At 42.6% G+C, this 14,837-nt stretch overlaps 1 protein-coding gene across 6 annotated transcripts in view; it reads left to right on the top strand.

Annotated features, from left to right (window-relative positions):
• The window catches only part of COL22A1 (collagen type XXII alpha 1 chain), a 221,579-nt gene that overhangs the window by 107,981 nt on the left and 98,761 nt on the right, over positions 1 to 14,837 (top strand). For all 6 annotated transcript variants that reach the window (XR_006017383.1, XR_006017382.1, XR_006017384.1 and 3 more), the window contains exons 13-15: positions 9,529 to 9,582; positions 11,090 to 11,143; positions 12,424 to 12,477. Coding sequence is in view for 3 of the 6 variants with exons in the window: in XM_042036305.1 (XP_041892239.1) it covers positions 9,529 to 9,582; positions 11,090 to 11,143; positions 12,424 to 12,477 (162 nt within the window). In the remaining 3 variants the exon portion in view is untranslated. The remainder of the gene's footprint in view (positions 1 to 9,528; positions 9,583 to 11,089; positions 11,144 to 12,423; positions 12,478 to 14,837) is intronic.

Here is a 14,837-nt window from a genome sequence, read left to right as displayed (position 1 = left end):
TCATAAAGAAATAGCATAAAATCATAGAATAGTTTGGGTTGGAAGGGAATTTAAAGATCATCTATTTGCAGACCCTGTGTCTGACTGGATCAAAGAGATTTATAGCTTTGGCAAAGACTTGACAGAGCAGCCTCAGGTGTGTTTGGCAATGAACAGTAGTGCATCACTGCAACTAATAAACAGGTGGTGATAAGACTTTAGGCAGATGTTCTCTCCATTTTGGGTGTGACATTTAAAGAGAGGTGTGGAGAGATGTTGCTCTTGCAAAGAGCAATGAGAAGAATGATCGCTGATTTGGCAAATTTACCCAGCAGGGAGAGATTTAAAGGAAGGGACTCCTCAAGGAGGGGAGGAATCATGGACCAGACAATGCAGTTAATCCTGAGGAAAAGCTTTGTATATATTTCAGGGAGGCACCAGAAGATAGACTAAGGGGTGAATGTGGAATATCAGTAGCAGGAGATGGTTCAAAGCAGATCAACACCAGAGTTCAGAGTGCTCTGACACATTACTCCTCTGCCCTAAAATGCTCTTCTTGGAACTACTGAAATTTTTGAGGGGTATGTGGAGATCTGAAGCATCAGAAACTTCCCAGAAGCAGAAGAAATTGAATTTATAGATTATTCTGGCAAGAAAAAATATCAACCAGTGTTTGTAAAATCATCCACAAGACCAGAACAATTTTCTGTATACTTTTTGTAGATGTAAGGACTTTAATTCACCAGTGCCATGATACATGACTGGAATATTTTTCTGTTTCAACGAACACTTCCCTCTGGCACTTGGCAAGCTGTTTGTCTGGTCCTGAGCAGTGTCAGGTGCTGGCAAGGAGCATTGACTTGTGCTTCAGGGCAAAGAAGTTTTTGGAGCAAAGTTATGTTTTTCATATTTCAAGGTTTCTAAGAATCATATCTTTAATTGAAGACCCTCTTGCCCCAACCATGCAAACAAGAAAAAATAGACTTTTGGGATTTGTTAGTCCTGCTTCTACAAATCCAACTCATTGCAGTCCAGTATATTGGTCAGGTTATTCCTCTGTGCAGTGAGAGTATGATAGCAATTGTTTCCAATTATATTTTACCTCCTATTCATTATGTTCAATCATAAATAGCTCTGCAAACTCTTGACTGTTTCTTAATTTGAATGTTTCAGCGATTGACTGAGCAACTCCAGCTGTTGAACAGGAGTATTTCAAACAGAAGAGCTCCCTCCTGTACTCTCCTGTGCTCTCTGCTGCAGAGGTGCTTTCTTTAGTTACATTCTCCACTTGGCTCAGCCTGGGTTGGAGATGAAGGAGCAGTTCAGGAGCTGTCAGGGGTGTCTCACCACCCCAGTCTCTCAGCAATCACCTTCTAAGGGAGTGAAGGAGTATCGTGGTGGGGAGGCAGATAATATGAAGCTGATGGAAAGAATTCCAGGCACCAGTGATAACATTTTAGGATATTTCAGTGTTATTGTGAACTATACACTGACTTAAATTAGTGTAAAGCTGTGCCACATGAGTGAGCTCTGATGCAACTTTTCTCCTGCAGTACCAAGTTTATAGGTGGCCGTGTGTCAAATTAACTATGACCCACTGTTGCTTTACCTATTTTTATGAAAATTTGGAGTATCAAGTTTCTTGAGGGAAAGATATCTGTTGGAATCTCTGAAAAATGATGCATCTGCTCTCTCCAGAAGATCAGTGATCATAAAATGGGAGGGTCAGAAGGACCCTTCTGGTCTCATGGTGGGATCCATGATATTCATGATAAGATTCAAGGGTTCAGAGAGTATTTGAAAACATGGTTCCCTGAATTTCTTTTGGGAAGGTACCTTTTGGGGACAATTGACTTCTATTTAGTGGATTAAATAAAACCTTTCATATGTTTGAAATACAAAAAATTCCAATAGTTATCATTTAAACAGTTGTTTGCACTGGGCTGGATTTCCAGATAGTCCTGCAGAACCTGTGTCTTCCACTGACCCCTGTGTATCATGTCCACGTTACCATTCTGTTTATTAGAACAGACTATAATACACACACCCAGAAGAGAAGATTTTCTTAACTTCTTTCTTTGTGCAGCAAAATCCAAGTTGAGATGAATATCTTATTTTATGTGGAAGCAGAAGATTAGGCCAACTTTGGTGTCAAATTTGCCAAGATATTAATAGGGTTTTAGCATCATTAAGCTAATAGAATCTTGCACCTGGGCACTGGAGAATGGCAGTCATTTGTGCTGGCTGTCTGGTCAGCAGCTTTTGAAAATGGAGCTAGGTGACATATATCCACTGTGGCTCTGCCTCTCAGTTGATCTGCAGATCACCCCTGGCTTTTAATGAAACCTTCATCTTTGCCTTGCTTATCTAAAAAAAAAAAAAACACCTCAAAATTTGAAGTATATTTCAATAAAATATTTATTTAGTCATTGGTTGGTTCCCTTGAATGAAGAAACCCTGAAAGGAAAGATACTGCATTCTTCCAGACCATGATGTCTCTTGGAAGTGTTCTAAGACATTTGAACCTGAAGACCCCACCCAACTTGTGACATCTCTTCTGTCCTCCCACTTCATGTGACTGATCAAACACTGATAACAGTTCAGAGTGTAACCATGGATCAGCAGCAGGACAGCTACCCATCATCTTCTCATTTATTCTTCATGAACATCAAGCTGTCGCGTTAGATGCAGGCCAAAGAGCCAGGAAAAATAATAAATTTATGGTTAAGGCACTGACCTAGGTCACAGAAAATCTGGAGTGAGTTTCTATCTTTGTCCTGGGCCCTGGGACCTTCCATCCGTCCTCTGCTTCATTGTACCTCCAACTCATCACCCCCATGAGGTGACAGCAATATTACAGTTGCTGTAACTCCCTTCTGATTTCACAGGGGTGCTGTGAAGTTAATTAACAAAGGAGAGAGGGGGTGTTAATGGTGAAGTGCCACCACTGCATAGTTCAATTTTACTTCTGTTTCTGTTTCATCTTGCCCAGTTGTTCTGTTTTTCTTCAGATCTTGCTATTTTGTCTCCTACTTTGGCTCTAGACTCCCCAGTTTGTGAAGCTGCCAACATGCTGAGCGTGTGATTCATGGGGTTCTGCTTGGCAGATTTTTTGTATGTCTCCCAATGACACCTCCACTGACATTTTGTGACAAGGTTAGAAACTTTAATTTCATACCAGGATTAGAGAAGTGGCACTTTTGCATGAGATGTAGACCAGTTTGGAAGATAAAATAAATAAAATGTATGGAATTGACCTTAGAATTATCTGTCTTCTGATGTCTGCTCTGTATGCTGAAGGGAAAGTCCTGTGATTTATTTGAATTTGACAGGCAAATGAGAATCTAACCATGTGTTTTGGACTGACTTTTCCCCATTATTTGGTTTTTTTTTTTTTTTGTTTCGTTTGCTCTATTTTCATTAACATAGGCTGCAACCCATAGTTTCAAATAAAATATGTGATTATAGGCCACAGCTGTTCTCAAGTTAGAAGAAATATTTGTAAACTTGGCAGCTGCTTGAGGAGCTGCAAATGGAGGAAAGAGAAACATTTAAATTTGAGTGGATTGCTTAAAAAAATCACTGAGGAATTTTTCCTTTATGTGCTTCCGATGTCTCGGTAATACTGAATTGTTCTATCTCTGCATCTTTCCTTATACCTGCAGATTCCTTCCTTCTCTGTTTTAAATCTGTTCAGAAAAAAATTGCTATGAGGCAATTTTGCTATGGCAAAATCTGTGCACTAGTTTTTCCCACTCTGATTAAATATATCATTTAGTAATTAAGGTTATTTTTACTGTAATGTCTTTGTTATCTCCAGTCAGACATACCAGAATCTACATGGGATGTTGTGCTGGTTTTGGCTGGGGTGGAGTTAATTTTCTTCATGGTGGCTGGTATGGGGCTGTGTTTTGGATTTTTGTTGATAATACAAAGATGTTTTTGTTATTGCTGAGCAGGGCCTACACAGAGCCAAGGCCTTTTCTGCTTTTTGTACTGCCACATTGGCAAGGAAGTTGGGGATGCAGGGCAGGTTGGGAAGAGACACAGCCAGGGTAGGTGACCCAAACTGCTCAAAGGGATATTCCAGACCAGGTGACATCATGCTCAGTATATAAAGTGGGGGAACAGGAAAGAAGGGAGGGGACATTTGCAGTGATGGTGTTAAGTCACCTTTACATGTGATGGAGCCCTGCTCTCCTGGAGATGGCTGAACACCTGCCTGCCCATGGGAAGCAGGGAATTAATTCCTTGCTTTGCTTTATTTCTGGGCAGTTTTTGCTTTCCCTATTAAACTGTCTTTATCTCCACCCATGAGTTTTCCAGCTTTTACCTTTCTGATTCTCTCCCCAGTCCCGCTGGTAGGGGAGTGAGTGAGTGAGTGGCTGCATGGGCCTTGGCTGCTGGCTGGGGTTACACCATGGCAAACGTGTATATAATTTGGCCACAGACCATAAATACATGGGCTACCATAAACACGGGGTAGTGGGGCTCACTGTAATCCAGCTGAGGTGAACTTTTGCACAACCTACAACAAATTAAGGTACATGGAGAAATTGCTAACCTGGAGTTGGCATGGTCTGGCAAATCCACAGGATGCTGGTGTATCCAGAAGACATCCTTCCTCAAATAGAAAAATGGAGTAATTCTGCTGATGTACACAAACTAGCAGAGGAACCTCTCTGGGTGTGTTTGTCCTTACCCACATCACCTATTTGTTTTTAATGGCTGAAGCCAAGAGGTGTATTTTTATTCTTCATCACCCCGATATTCTGTCTGTAGCAGCTGAGAGTTGCCTGTGCTTTGAAGTTTCTCATGATGTGGCTTTTCCTTTGATCCATTGGGTCTGGACAACCCATGTACCCATGTGAGGCCCTCTCTGAGAGCCCCCTGGAAGAACAGAAGTAGTGGTTACCCCTTGCTTTGTATCCATTTTGTGGCTCTGAATGCTTCCATTTAAAAGCAAATACAAAGAAATTCAAAATTCTATCCTTTTTAGTGAATTCTGCTTAAACTTTTTGTTTTCAGTATGGCTTGGAAAACCTTCCTAATTTTCTTGCAGAATTGTTACCAATTCTTTGAGGAATGAAGGATGGACTTTTCAGAGTGACTTTTCTAGTGCTGCATCCTGAGAGGCTGCAGTATTTCATTTTTTTAATAACTTCCTAAGACAAGCTTATTTGTTACTGCAAATGCCGTATTTGTTACTGCAAAACAGCTCTCCGGTACCACTACCTGCACATTCCAGTTTTCTCCACAAAACCATTGACCAAAAAAGCAAAAGGTCACCCCATTTAAAGTATAAAACTACTCCAGAAAATACAGGCTAAACCTAAGGGAAGCTGCCTTAGAAGCTATAGTCTGTTCCCCTCTTTATCAGTAGCCTCTTCTTTTGCTGGTGCTCCTCATTTCCCTGGTCCTTGTTACCTTCCTATTCTGGTCCCGATGCTTCTCCAGAAAACGAAAGCCTTGGAATTTCAGATATTCTTAAAATAGATGGGTGACAATAGGAGTGCATGGCATAAACAGCTAAGTGTGGTTTACATGTCACCACCTGATTCCCATTGTGTTGAAGCTGGGAGTGCAGGCAATCTGTGGGAATACAGGATTATTTCGATCCCTCCCAGTGGCAAAACCAGGTCTGGTCTTTGTGCAAAGAATGTGATGGTCTTTTGTTCCCCAGGGCTCAGTGCCAGCTGCCAGAGCCTACATGTTCTCCCAATGTGGTTCATCCCAGAGCATTTGTGGACAGTGTCTGCTTGGCAGCTATTCCACTGCCCTGTGCTATCTGCTACTTCTTTCTTATATTTACACATTGCTTGCAATTTTAAATGGAGATCTGAAGCACAGTGGTTGTCATTTAACGTTTATTTATACTGTGTCCAGCAGTGACCCAAGCAGGGAACAAATAAGTTGTTGCTGTTATTCAAGTAACTAACCATAGAATAACTGTTGAATAGCAGAAATTGGCATTTGCAGAAATAGGTAGCTGTGGGCTGTGTAACCTCTGTATACTCACAGCCCATGGCAGTACATGGCTTCAGTGCTTGCAGCACTTGCCCGGCCTCCCTTGCTCTGCTTTCATCTGACTGCACTTCACAGCCACAGTGCAAGAAAAGTCTTCTGCTTGCTTTGGATCAGATTTGCCAAATCTGGACTCCTTTGGCAGATATTTTACCAACTGTGAGCTAATGGACTTGTTTATTCCCTTGCTAACTTTGGTGGAAATGTTTGATTAAAGGCCACTGGCTGTGCAGCTCAGAGGCGGAAACTCAACACAAGCAGCAGGTTTTCCAGTGGGTTAGGAAGGAACAGCAGGCTCATGAGCTGGGAAAGGGAAAATTCTCAGGAAAATCTGCTGCCTTTCTTTGAGCCTAACTGCCAAATATATAACGTCCCCAGCAAGGACTCCTCTGGAACACCATTATTTGGGTCCCTCTGATTTCTTCCTTGGGCAATTTTGTCTTTTTCTAACTGCGACTTTCCCTAGAAAGTCATTTCTAGGATAGATGTGCCAGCAGATCCCCCCCACTCCACAAGTGCTAGGGAGAGAGGCAAGCGCTTTTTCTAAACTAACTTACCTATTTTGAGGGGCTAAGGGGAAGGAACAGATGCCTTTTGGGTATAGCAGTTCCCTAGGTCTCAGCAGCATGCTGAACACAATACTTGGGATTTTACCTGTTTTAAAAATTTGGTGGACAAGTGAAAAGAAAAGGTGATTGTTCTGCAGTGCAGTTCACAAAGTCAGACAGTTAGGAAAAAAAGAAAAAAAAATAAAGAGTTGCTTAATGAAGTAAATTGCTGTGACAACATGACTCCGTTCCAGTTAGCTGCACCCTCAGAAGGGTTTTGGCAGCTGGCTGGGAATTAGGCGAGCTGGTGGTTGCTCTCCCATCCCTGTCTGTCACAGCTTCTTTGGCCCTGTGCAGCGCAGCAGCACCAATGCCTCTCTGCTTTCTGCTCTCTACCACTGCTCACTCCTGTGAAGTCCCTGTGAATGTGAGCTTTCTGGAACAGGCTACATGATCTTCTCTTGTGCTTTTATTAAGGTTCAAACATATGCAGAACCTACCCCTATCCTGACATGCTTTTCTGCTTACTGAGGCATACAAAGCAGCCACCTGGGGAATTGAGATTGTTTAGCCTGGATAAAAGGAGGCTCAGGGAGCCCTTACTGCTCGCTACAACTCCCTGAAAGGAGGTTGGAGCACGGTAGGAGGGCAGTCTCTTCTCCCAGGTAACAAGTGACAGGACAACAGGAAATGTCCTCAAGTTGTACTAACGCACTGTGTGGGTTCGTGAAGGGTAGCTGCGTTTCCCTGACACGTCCCTGGCAAAGGAATCATTCCGGGGGTGCAGGATAGCACTCCAGCACGCTTACTCCTCTCACCCGTGCGGCTGTTAGGTGCGGACTCTCACACCACACCCAAGCCGCACTGCTCAGCGTTACCAGAAGCAAAGAGTCAGGAGGGCTCGCCTGTATGGCATTCCACAGAAGATGGTTCATTGCTGCATCCACAGACAGGACCAGAGGCGAAAAAGAACGCGAGGCAGCAGTCCCAGAGCTTTTATACAGGAGCGGAGGGAGCGTCAGGAACCAGTGACCGGCGGGCACGGGGGCGGTACAAAGGCGGGACTAGGGAGAGGGAGCCGATGGGGAGGATCTGAGGGCGGGGAGGGCAACAAGTCAATCGAACAGACCGAGTCTGCGTAGCACCACAAAGCCCAAAGGGAGAGGCTTTTCGTTTCTCCCCGTGAGGTCAGAGGGTCTTCTTAAACCTCGGAATCGGTCCACCAGCAGGCCTCTGCTCTTTTGGGGCTCCTTGGGCCTTCAGCAATCACAATTGCTGGCTCAGTCACCTCCACATTGCAGCAGGGGAGGTTTAGATTGGATATTAGGAAACATTTCTTCACTGAAAGGGTATTCAAGCATTGGAACAGACTGCCCAGGGAAGTTAAGGAATCGCTGTCCTTGGAAGTGTTGAAGAAACGTTCAGATGTGGCACTTGGGGGCATGGTTTAGTGGTGGACTTGGCATTAACTTGCTGGGATAATGGTTGGGCTCGATGATCTTGGAGGTCTTTTCAATCCTTAATGGTTCTATTGGAAGTCAGCAGAAGGTGCAGAAGTAGGAGCTCTTTTCACTTTATAGCCTTTCCAGTGGTGGTTCCCCAGGTAACATTAAACCTGTCTCTAGAGTCTAGGTTGCTTTTGTACAATTTTCTCCTTGGAGAGAAACTGGAAAAGCTGGTGGATACTCTCCTGTCCTGCATGAATATTTCTATGAGCACTATGCTTCAAACTTATTGACTGCTCCCAGGATTAATTTGTACAGCTTTGCCAAGCAGTTGCTATTTCACGGAGGAAAAAAAAAAGGCAAGAGAAGAAGCTAATTAACTGAACCTTATGCAAACTCCCTTTGCTTTGCATAGGAGTGACACAAATTGTTCTCCTACCTGTGTGACACACTTTGCCATGGAACAGCAGTTCCCTCAAGTTATACTGACCTCTTAGAGCAAATGATTTCCTCAAAAATCACGTTTGCTATTTGATGGGTTTTCTATCTCATTAGAGAGCCATTTGAATACAGCAGAGCTGATTTTTATCACCAGCTGCATTGCAAATTCTGGAATGCTTCATGAAGGTTCAGTTAGGAGGAATGTGATTATAAATGTAAAGACTTTAATTTGCATATACAGGACAGATGCTTTTCAGATACTATCTTTTATTTACTTTTAAATGCCAAATACACCTATAAATAAATAAGGCTGGATTTGGACTCATCTATTGTTGTCTGGAACCTTGCCCTAGGAATACATCCATCTAAGTCTGCTGGACTAGACCTACAAAAAAAAAGTCACAAATCAGATTGCACGTGGCAGAATTTAGCCTGACTTTATCTACATATTTAGTTAGTCCTTATGTATGTACAGACAACTTGGAAATACATGCATCAATTTCTTAGCCAATTGAATGCTCTTGCAAAAGGATTTTTCTGTGCTAGTGAGTTTTTACAAAAGCAGATGGGGAAAAAGCTCTCAGTCTTTTGTCCTAAAGAGAGCAGATAAAGGGAAAAAAATCCTATATTTTAATTTTTCCAATATTTTCCATGTCAATTTCCCTGCCATTTATTTAAATTAAAAAAAAAAACAAAAACCACACAGTTGGGAACTTGGCATTTTGGCCATGCCAAACTTCAAGTTTTTGTGCTTTGGAATATGGCAACAGGAGTGTTTCTCAGGGAAGTGGTGCTATGCTTCAAATACTTTTTTTAACAAGGGTTGCTCTCTAATCTTTTTCTTGTAAAACTACTGGTTCTGGATGGTAATTACAAAAAGGAGGGGCAGGAATACACTGGAATGGAAAACTGAAAGTGAACCTGTTCAATTATGGGCAAGTTAGAGGTGACTGAGCACAGTATTGTTACAGTGAGGGTGAGAAGCTGGACTCAGTTCTCAAGAGATGACAACTGCACTGTCTAAACTACACAGATATACCACAGAACGATATGGCATTTGATATGAGGTATTTTTTACTTTGGTGTTGTAGGGTGAAGAAGGGTTCCCTGGCTTTCCTGGACTGAAAGGGGACAAAGGAGAAAAAGTAAGTCCAAGTTTTTATTAATTATCCTCTGAAAAGTGGACGAGTTTATAAAGCTATTGTGGAAGTGTAATGAAAACCAACCCTCCTCTAAGTCTTTCATTTTACCTCTATATTATATTTTGTTTCATTTTGTGTAAGCAAGGTGCTCAGAAAAGGAGATTGTGATGTACTATTTTTCATCAAAGTGCAGCTTAAAGTTTTCTAAACCTATTGATGATAGTCAGTCACATTTGACAAATGTGTGGAGAGCTCAAAGGCATGAGCTTTGACTAAACTTTGTAAAACTCCAAAATACATAAATGTAATAGAACAGAAACTCAGTGCTAATACACACAGAAACACTAGAGTCTCTTCAATATGAGACATGGAAGGCCAAATATTACTATGCCTTGACTTGCACTGAACATAAATAACTTTTGGACTGTGGTGGCCTTTAGCTGCTTGTTGTGGTTCTGTTGACTAGTATTTATTTTGGGCACATTTGTTGGAAATCCCTTAATCATAATTTGCAGGAGGAATTTTAGGAATTTAAACTTTTTCCACCTCATGAAATATCAAGATGCCCCTCCAAGTAATACACAACAAACTGGTCCTGTACAATCTCAGTGGCAATCCCACAGTGGCATCTTGCTGTGCCTGTGTCTGTTTCTCATTTGAGCCTTTTATAAAAACACACCTAAGACGAAACTACTGCAGTGCCTAGAAGTGAAAACACTAAGCCAGTTCCTCACTGTATGGCTTGACTTGCTTGTTGTTTGTCTATTGTCTTTCTGTTCTCCATTTGTTCTTTAAATTGCCAGCTGCAGGCAGCAAACTTTCATTTTCTCCACATTTGCTGCTGTTCCTGTTAGCTGGGGGGCTACCAATCTCAGTATATTTCGTTCCATTCATCGTGGTGCATAGGAAGATTTTAAATGGTAACATTTTAAATTTAAGTGGTGTTTGGCTTTCTGTTCCTTGTTTTCTTCACCTTTGCACATTCACAGCTTTGGGACTTGATATCCAGTGGCCAGGGTCATTCCTGAGGACTGCTTGAGTATTTCAAGACTTCTTTTCTGTTTGCTTTTTGGCTTACTACTTATGCATATTATAGCTTTGCCTAGAGGCTTCTGAGCTTTGGGATGGATGCTGTACAATCAAGGAGGAAAATAAAAAAAATTTGAATGCAACTTTTTGAGACAATGGAATGGTGAAGAGAGAGGCTAAGGGAAGATGATATGATAATATTAAGATGACTCAGTTGTTATGTGTCTAATTAGCTCCAGAGCTTTTATATTAATTTATTCTTAAATGAGTTAAGTGGACGAGAGTGCCTTGTTCCTCGTTAGCAGCTCATCAATCATGCCTAGTGTGTTAATGTTAGCAGCAGCTCCTCCAGAAATTAAATAAATGTTTGTGTTGAAATGTTTCTCCTCATTCCTTATTCTTGTTTTGATGCTCTCCTCATGTCACTGCACTTGCAGCAGGTGTTAATGCTGTGCTGATGATAACTCCCTTGTTGTTACAGGGTTCCCTGGGCTCACCTGGCCCCCCTGGGAGGGATGGAGCAAAAGGAGAAGCTGTAAGCATTTTTGTGCCTCCCATGTAATCCTGCTTTTCAGTGAGAGGCAGGCAGTGGGAATCAATCTGCCTTGAGTGGAACACATCTGGGGGATTTGTGTGGCCGTTTTAGGAGCAGCAGAAACAAATAGCAGGAGATAAATAGCCCTGAAACTCTCCCTCACATGTTTGCAGCCAAGGCAGGTGTCCTATGGATTAACCATCGCTGGAGGCTCCAGGGCAGCTCTGTTATCATTCATTAAGGAGGGAAAGGGAGCAGCTTGTGGTTTGAGACCTGCTGGTAAATAGCTGCAGCTGCAGAGCCTGGCCACTTGTTTTATGGCTGGCAAGGAGTCCTTGGCTAGTGGAGATGGCAGGAGTGCAAGGGACCACCTTGTGCTTCCACAACAGACATGGGCTGGAGAAATTGGAGTCTTGGTCACAGAAGCAAGGGCCTGAACTCCTCCTGTGCATTGCTAAAAGCTAGGAGAAGAGGAGGAGGGGCAGGGCTAGCTCAAGGAAGGATGTAGTGTAACAAATACTGCCTGTAAGGGGACTACAGTTAAAACACAAAACCACAAATACGTTTTGCAGTATCTTATAGAAGTATATTTTAGAGCCTTGCATCTTTTCCCCAGCTTGATCACCATCCTTTAGAATTATCTTCAACCTGATGGTGAACCTTCACCATGTCATTCACTGTCTCTTTGTGGCAGTCACTTGGTGGCAACTGAAGGAGCTTGGGAAAGGATCCTTTGGAAGGGCAGGCATACACAAAAGGAGTGACACACAGCAGAAAAGCTCTTTTCCTTACATCCTGTTTCTTCTTTGTGCCACACTTGTCCTACTTTGGAAAAACTGTGACAATTTTTCAATATTATTTCCAGAACTGATGCAACTTCATCACATCATGGGATGGACGTGTCATACTTGTACTTGCAGAATTCCTTATAAGATGTGTTCATACACTGCAAGGTGCAAATTCAAAAACAAATGCGTTATGCTGACTCCAAGGAATCCTTTTTTGCATGCTGTAATCAGTGCAAGCTGTTCACAACTTAGGGAACTCACTTCTTGCTACTTGGTTGTGTTTTGAGAGCAGATGAAGAGCTGCTTTGCTTTTAATTTTGTTTCTTTCTGCTTTCATTTTTTGTGAGGCAAAAACACTGTAAGCTTTCAGATCTCTGTATAGCGGTACTCAGGACTGTCAATATTTCTAAACGCATGTACTGACTGGTTTGAGCTATCCTAGCCTTTATATAAAAGATAGGTGTTTGCCAGTGATATTTCTGTTATTTGCAGGGTGAACCAGGACAGCCAGGAGCATTTGGACTGCCTGGGCCAGCAGGTCCAAAGGTAAGTTTTCCATTTCTTCTTTACATGGGCAGGAATTTTTTTTTCACTGACTTTTTATGCGTATGTTGCTTGAATTACTTCTTGTTGATGACATTTGATATTCTCACTGGTGAATGGAAAAACTCAAAATGCTCATTTTCATCAAGGGTCTGCTAAAGGTATCAGCAATTAAGCAAAGTATGTAAACAAAAGAAATATCTTTTGTTCAATCAACAGTGTAGCTGGAGAAGGTGAAGAAAACATGTTTTGGGGCACATAAGCCTTTTTTCATGTCTTCAGTAGATTTTTCAATTCTCACAAAGATGCAGATGAGATTATTATCCCTACATTATGACTTGGAAAAAAAAATCACGTAGAGACCCTAGCCTGGATGTCTCTGCCTATTTTGGGAGCTTCAGTTTTGCACCAGTGAACAATGGCTGAGTGATACAGAGCTTGAGCCAGTGCTTATATCACTGGGTTTGCTTCAAACAAAGTGCTTCTGAATGCAGATCTGGTGAGACTTAGCTGAGCATCAGAAATGTGAATTTTGAAGAAGCAATTCTTTAATCTCCTTTCAAAGTCTCAGCTCTCCTTGCCTTGTTCCCTGGTTATTGAGGGGATAAATACCCCTCAGGTGGTTTCAGTCTTCTTGTAATAACACAAAAAGTAGATGGTGCACTGTGACAAGTGTGTTTTTAGGGGTATCATGTGAAAGGTGCCGCAAGGACAACAGTTTGATTGCCTGAAATAACTTCACTCAGTTCTGCTTCTGTACAAGCCAAGACCTTTGAATATCTCATCTTTCTGGAAGAGACATTTCTAGTCACCTAAATCTCGCACTGAGTTCACTGATGCCTTTATCCTCAAATAGGAGTTAAATACCTCAGCACCTTTCTGGGTGCAGCCTTGGCTGTCACTTGGCTCTGTCTGAGAGGACTCGATGAAACAGGTCATATACAGGTCCTCTGGGTTTCTCAGCTATGGAGAGCCCTGTCTCCAAAATGTCCTGATGTCTTCGCATAGAGGGAAATGTTCACCCTTTCCCAAAGTCCCATCAGGAGGGTATCGGAACTTACGGGGTGTCTGGATTAGCAGAAATACTTGGCAGCCACCCCAGGGTTCTCTATAGCAACCGTACTGGCTTCAGCAGGAGATAAATGACACATGCAAAGCAGGGCTGGGCTGGGCTGAGTGGAGGCACACTGAGTATTTTGCCCTTCAGTGGGATTTGGATCTTGGATGAAATGAACTGAATTTATCACTCACATGCTTTTCAGCTGCATCTTTCCTATCAAGTAAATAAATACATATTTTCTCTCTGTCCTGCATGTCTCACTTGGTGGAATTACAAAACAGCAGGCTATATAATGCTCTTGGTGGTATGAACTTCCTCACACTTGCTTTGCAAAGCTTTTGCAAACCAAGCTAATCTGAGGCACCTACATCTGCCTCAAGGTGGACTTGATCCTGTTCCATGTTTCCCACCAGGTTCATCAGGAACATGCAGTTCAGCCAATTAGCGAGGCAATGCTGAATAGGAGTTCAGATCTATGGGCTGGCCAGGACAAGTGCTGGTGGGGCTGGACCAAAAGACATCTGACAGGACAGTGCCAGGTGCTCCCAGGGAAGACCGGAGCTTGGCCAACCGCAGCCTCTCACAGTGCCTAAATATAAAATGTGTGTTTTCACAGTGACTTTCATTTACCTCAGCGGATGCATTGGCTGTGTGCAGTGTCCTTGAGCTGGATTCTGGCCCGAACTATTTTAAGAAATAACCCTGACTTTGCTGACAGGACTTTAAAATCTAAAATAGGAATGCACACTCCTTTACACCTCGGTGTAAAGCCTGAGCACGTTGCCAGCATGGAACAAGGTGTATAAGGATGGGTGGCGTTGGCAATTAGAGAGGTCACATCTCCAATTACTGGTGTAATGACTGTTTGGGGTTTTTTTGCTAGATCACTTATTTTTGTCATCAGCATCAATACAGCAGCTCTGGGCTCTACCGCAGGCTCCATGGAGAGCAACCTTGCAGTTTCTCTGGTTGGCTGGGTTGTGGTCCTTCCTGGTTCAATCCATCTTCATTAGCACTGAGCCAGGCAAGCCCAGTGTGTGCTCAGCAATGATACCTGTGCCCCAGGAAATTCAGCCCCTTGTTTGTCTCCTTGGCTGTGGAGCCTGTTGCTTCAGTGGGAATTGCCAGCACTTTCATTTAAGAAATTGTCTTGTACTTTTTACAGACCTCATTAATTGTGTGAAGCTTCCAGTAGCATAGACAAGGGTCCTCCAGACTCCTGGTAATGGGATTTCAGTCCAAAGAGTTACAGAAATGGCTGCTGAGCCCATGAGAGTACATGTATAGGTTCCAGGAATGAAAT

The sequence above is a fragment of the Corvus kubaryi genome, unplaced genomic scaffold (assembly GCF_017639235.1).
Source record: "Corvus kubaryi isolate FWS band 111438036 unplaced genomic scaffold, C.kubaryi_AGA036_p1.0 37385, whole genome shotgun sequence".
NCBI lineage: Eukaryota > Metazoa > Chordata > Aves > Passeriformes > Corvidae > Corvus > Corvus kubaryi.
Note: the sequence above shows the minus strand (reverse complement) of the source record. Positions and strands in the feature narration are given on the sequence as shown.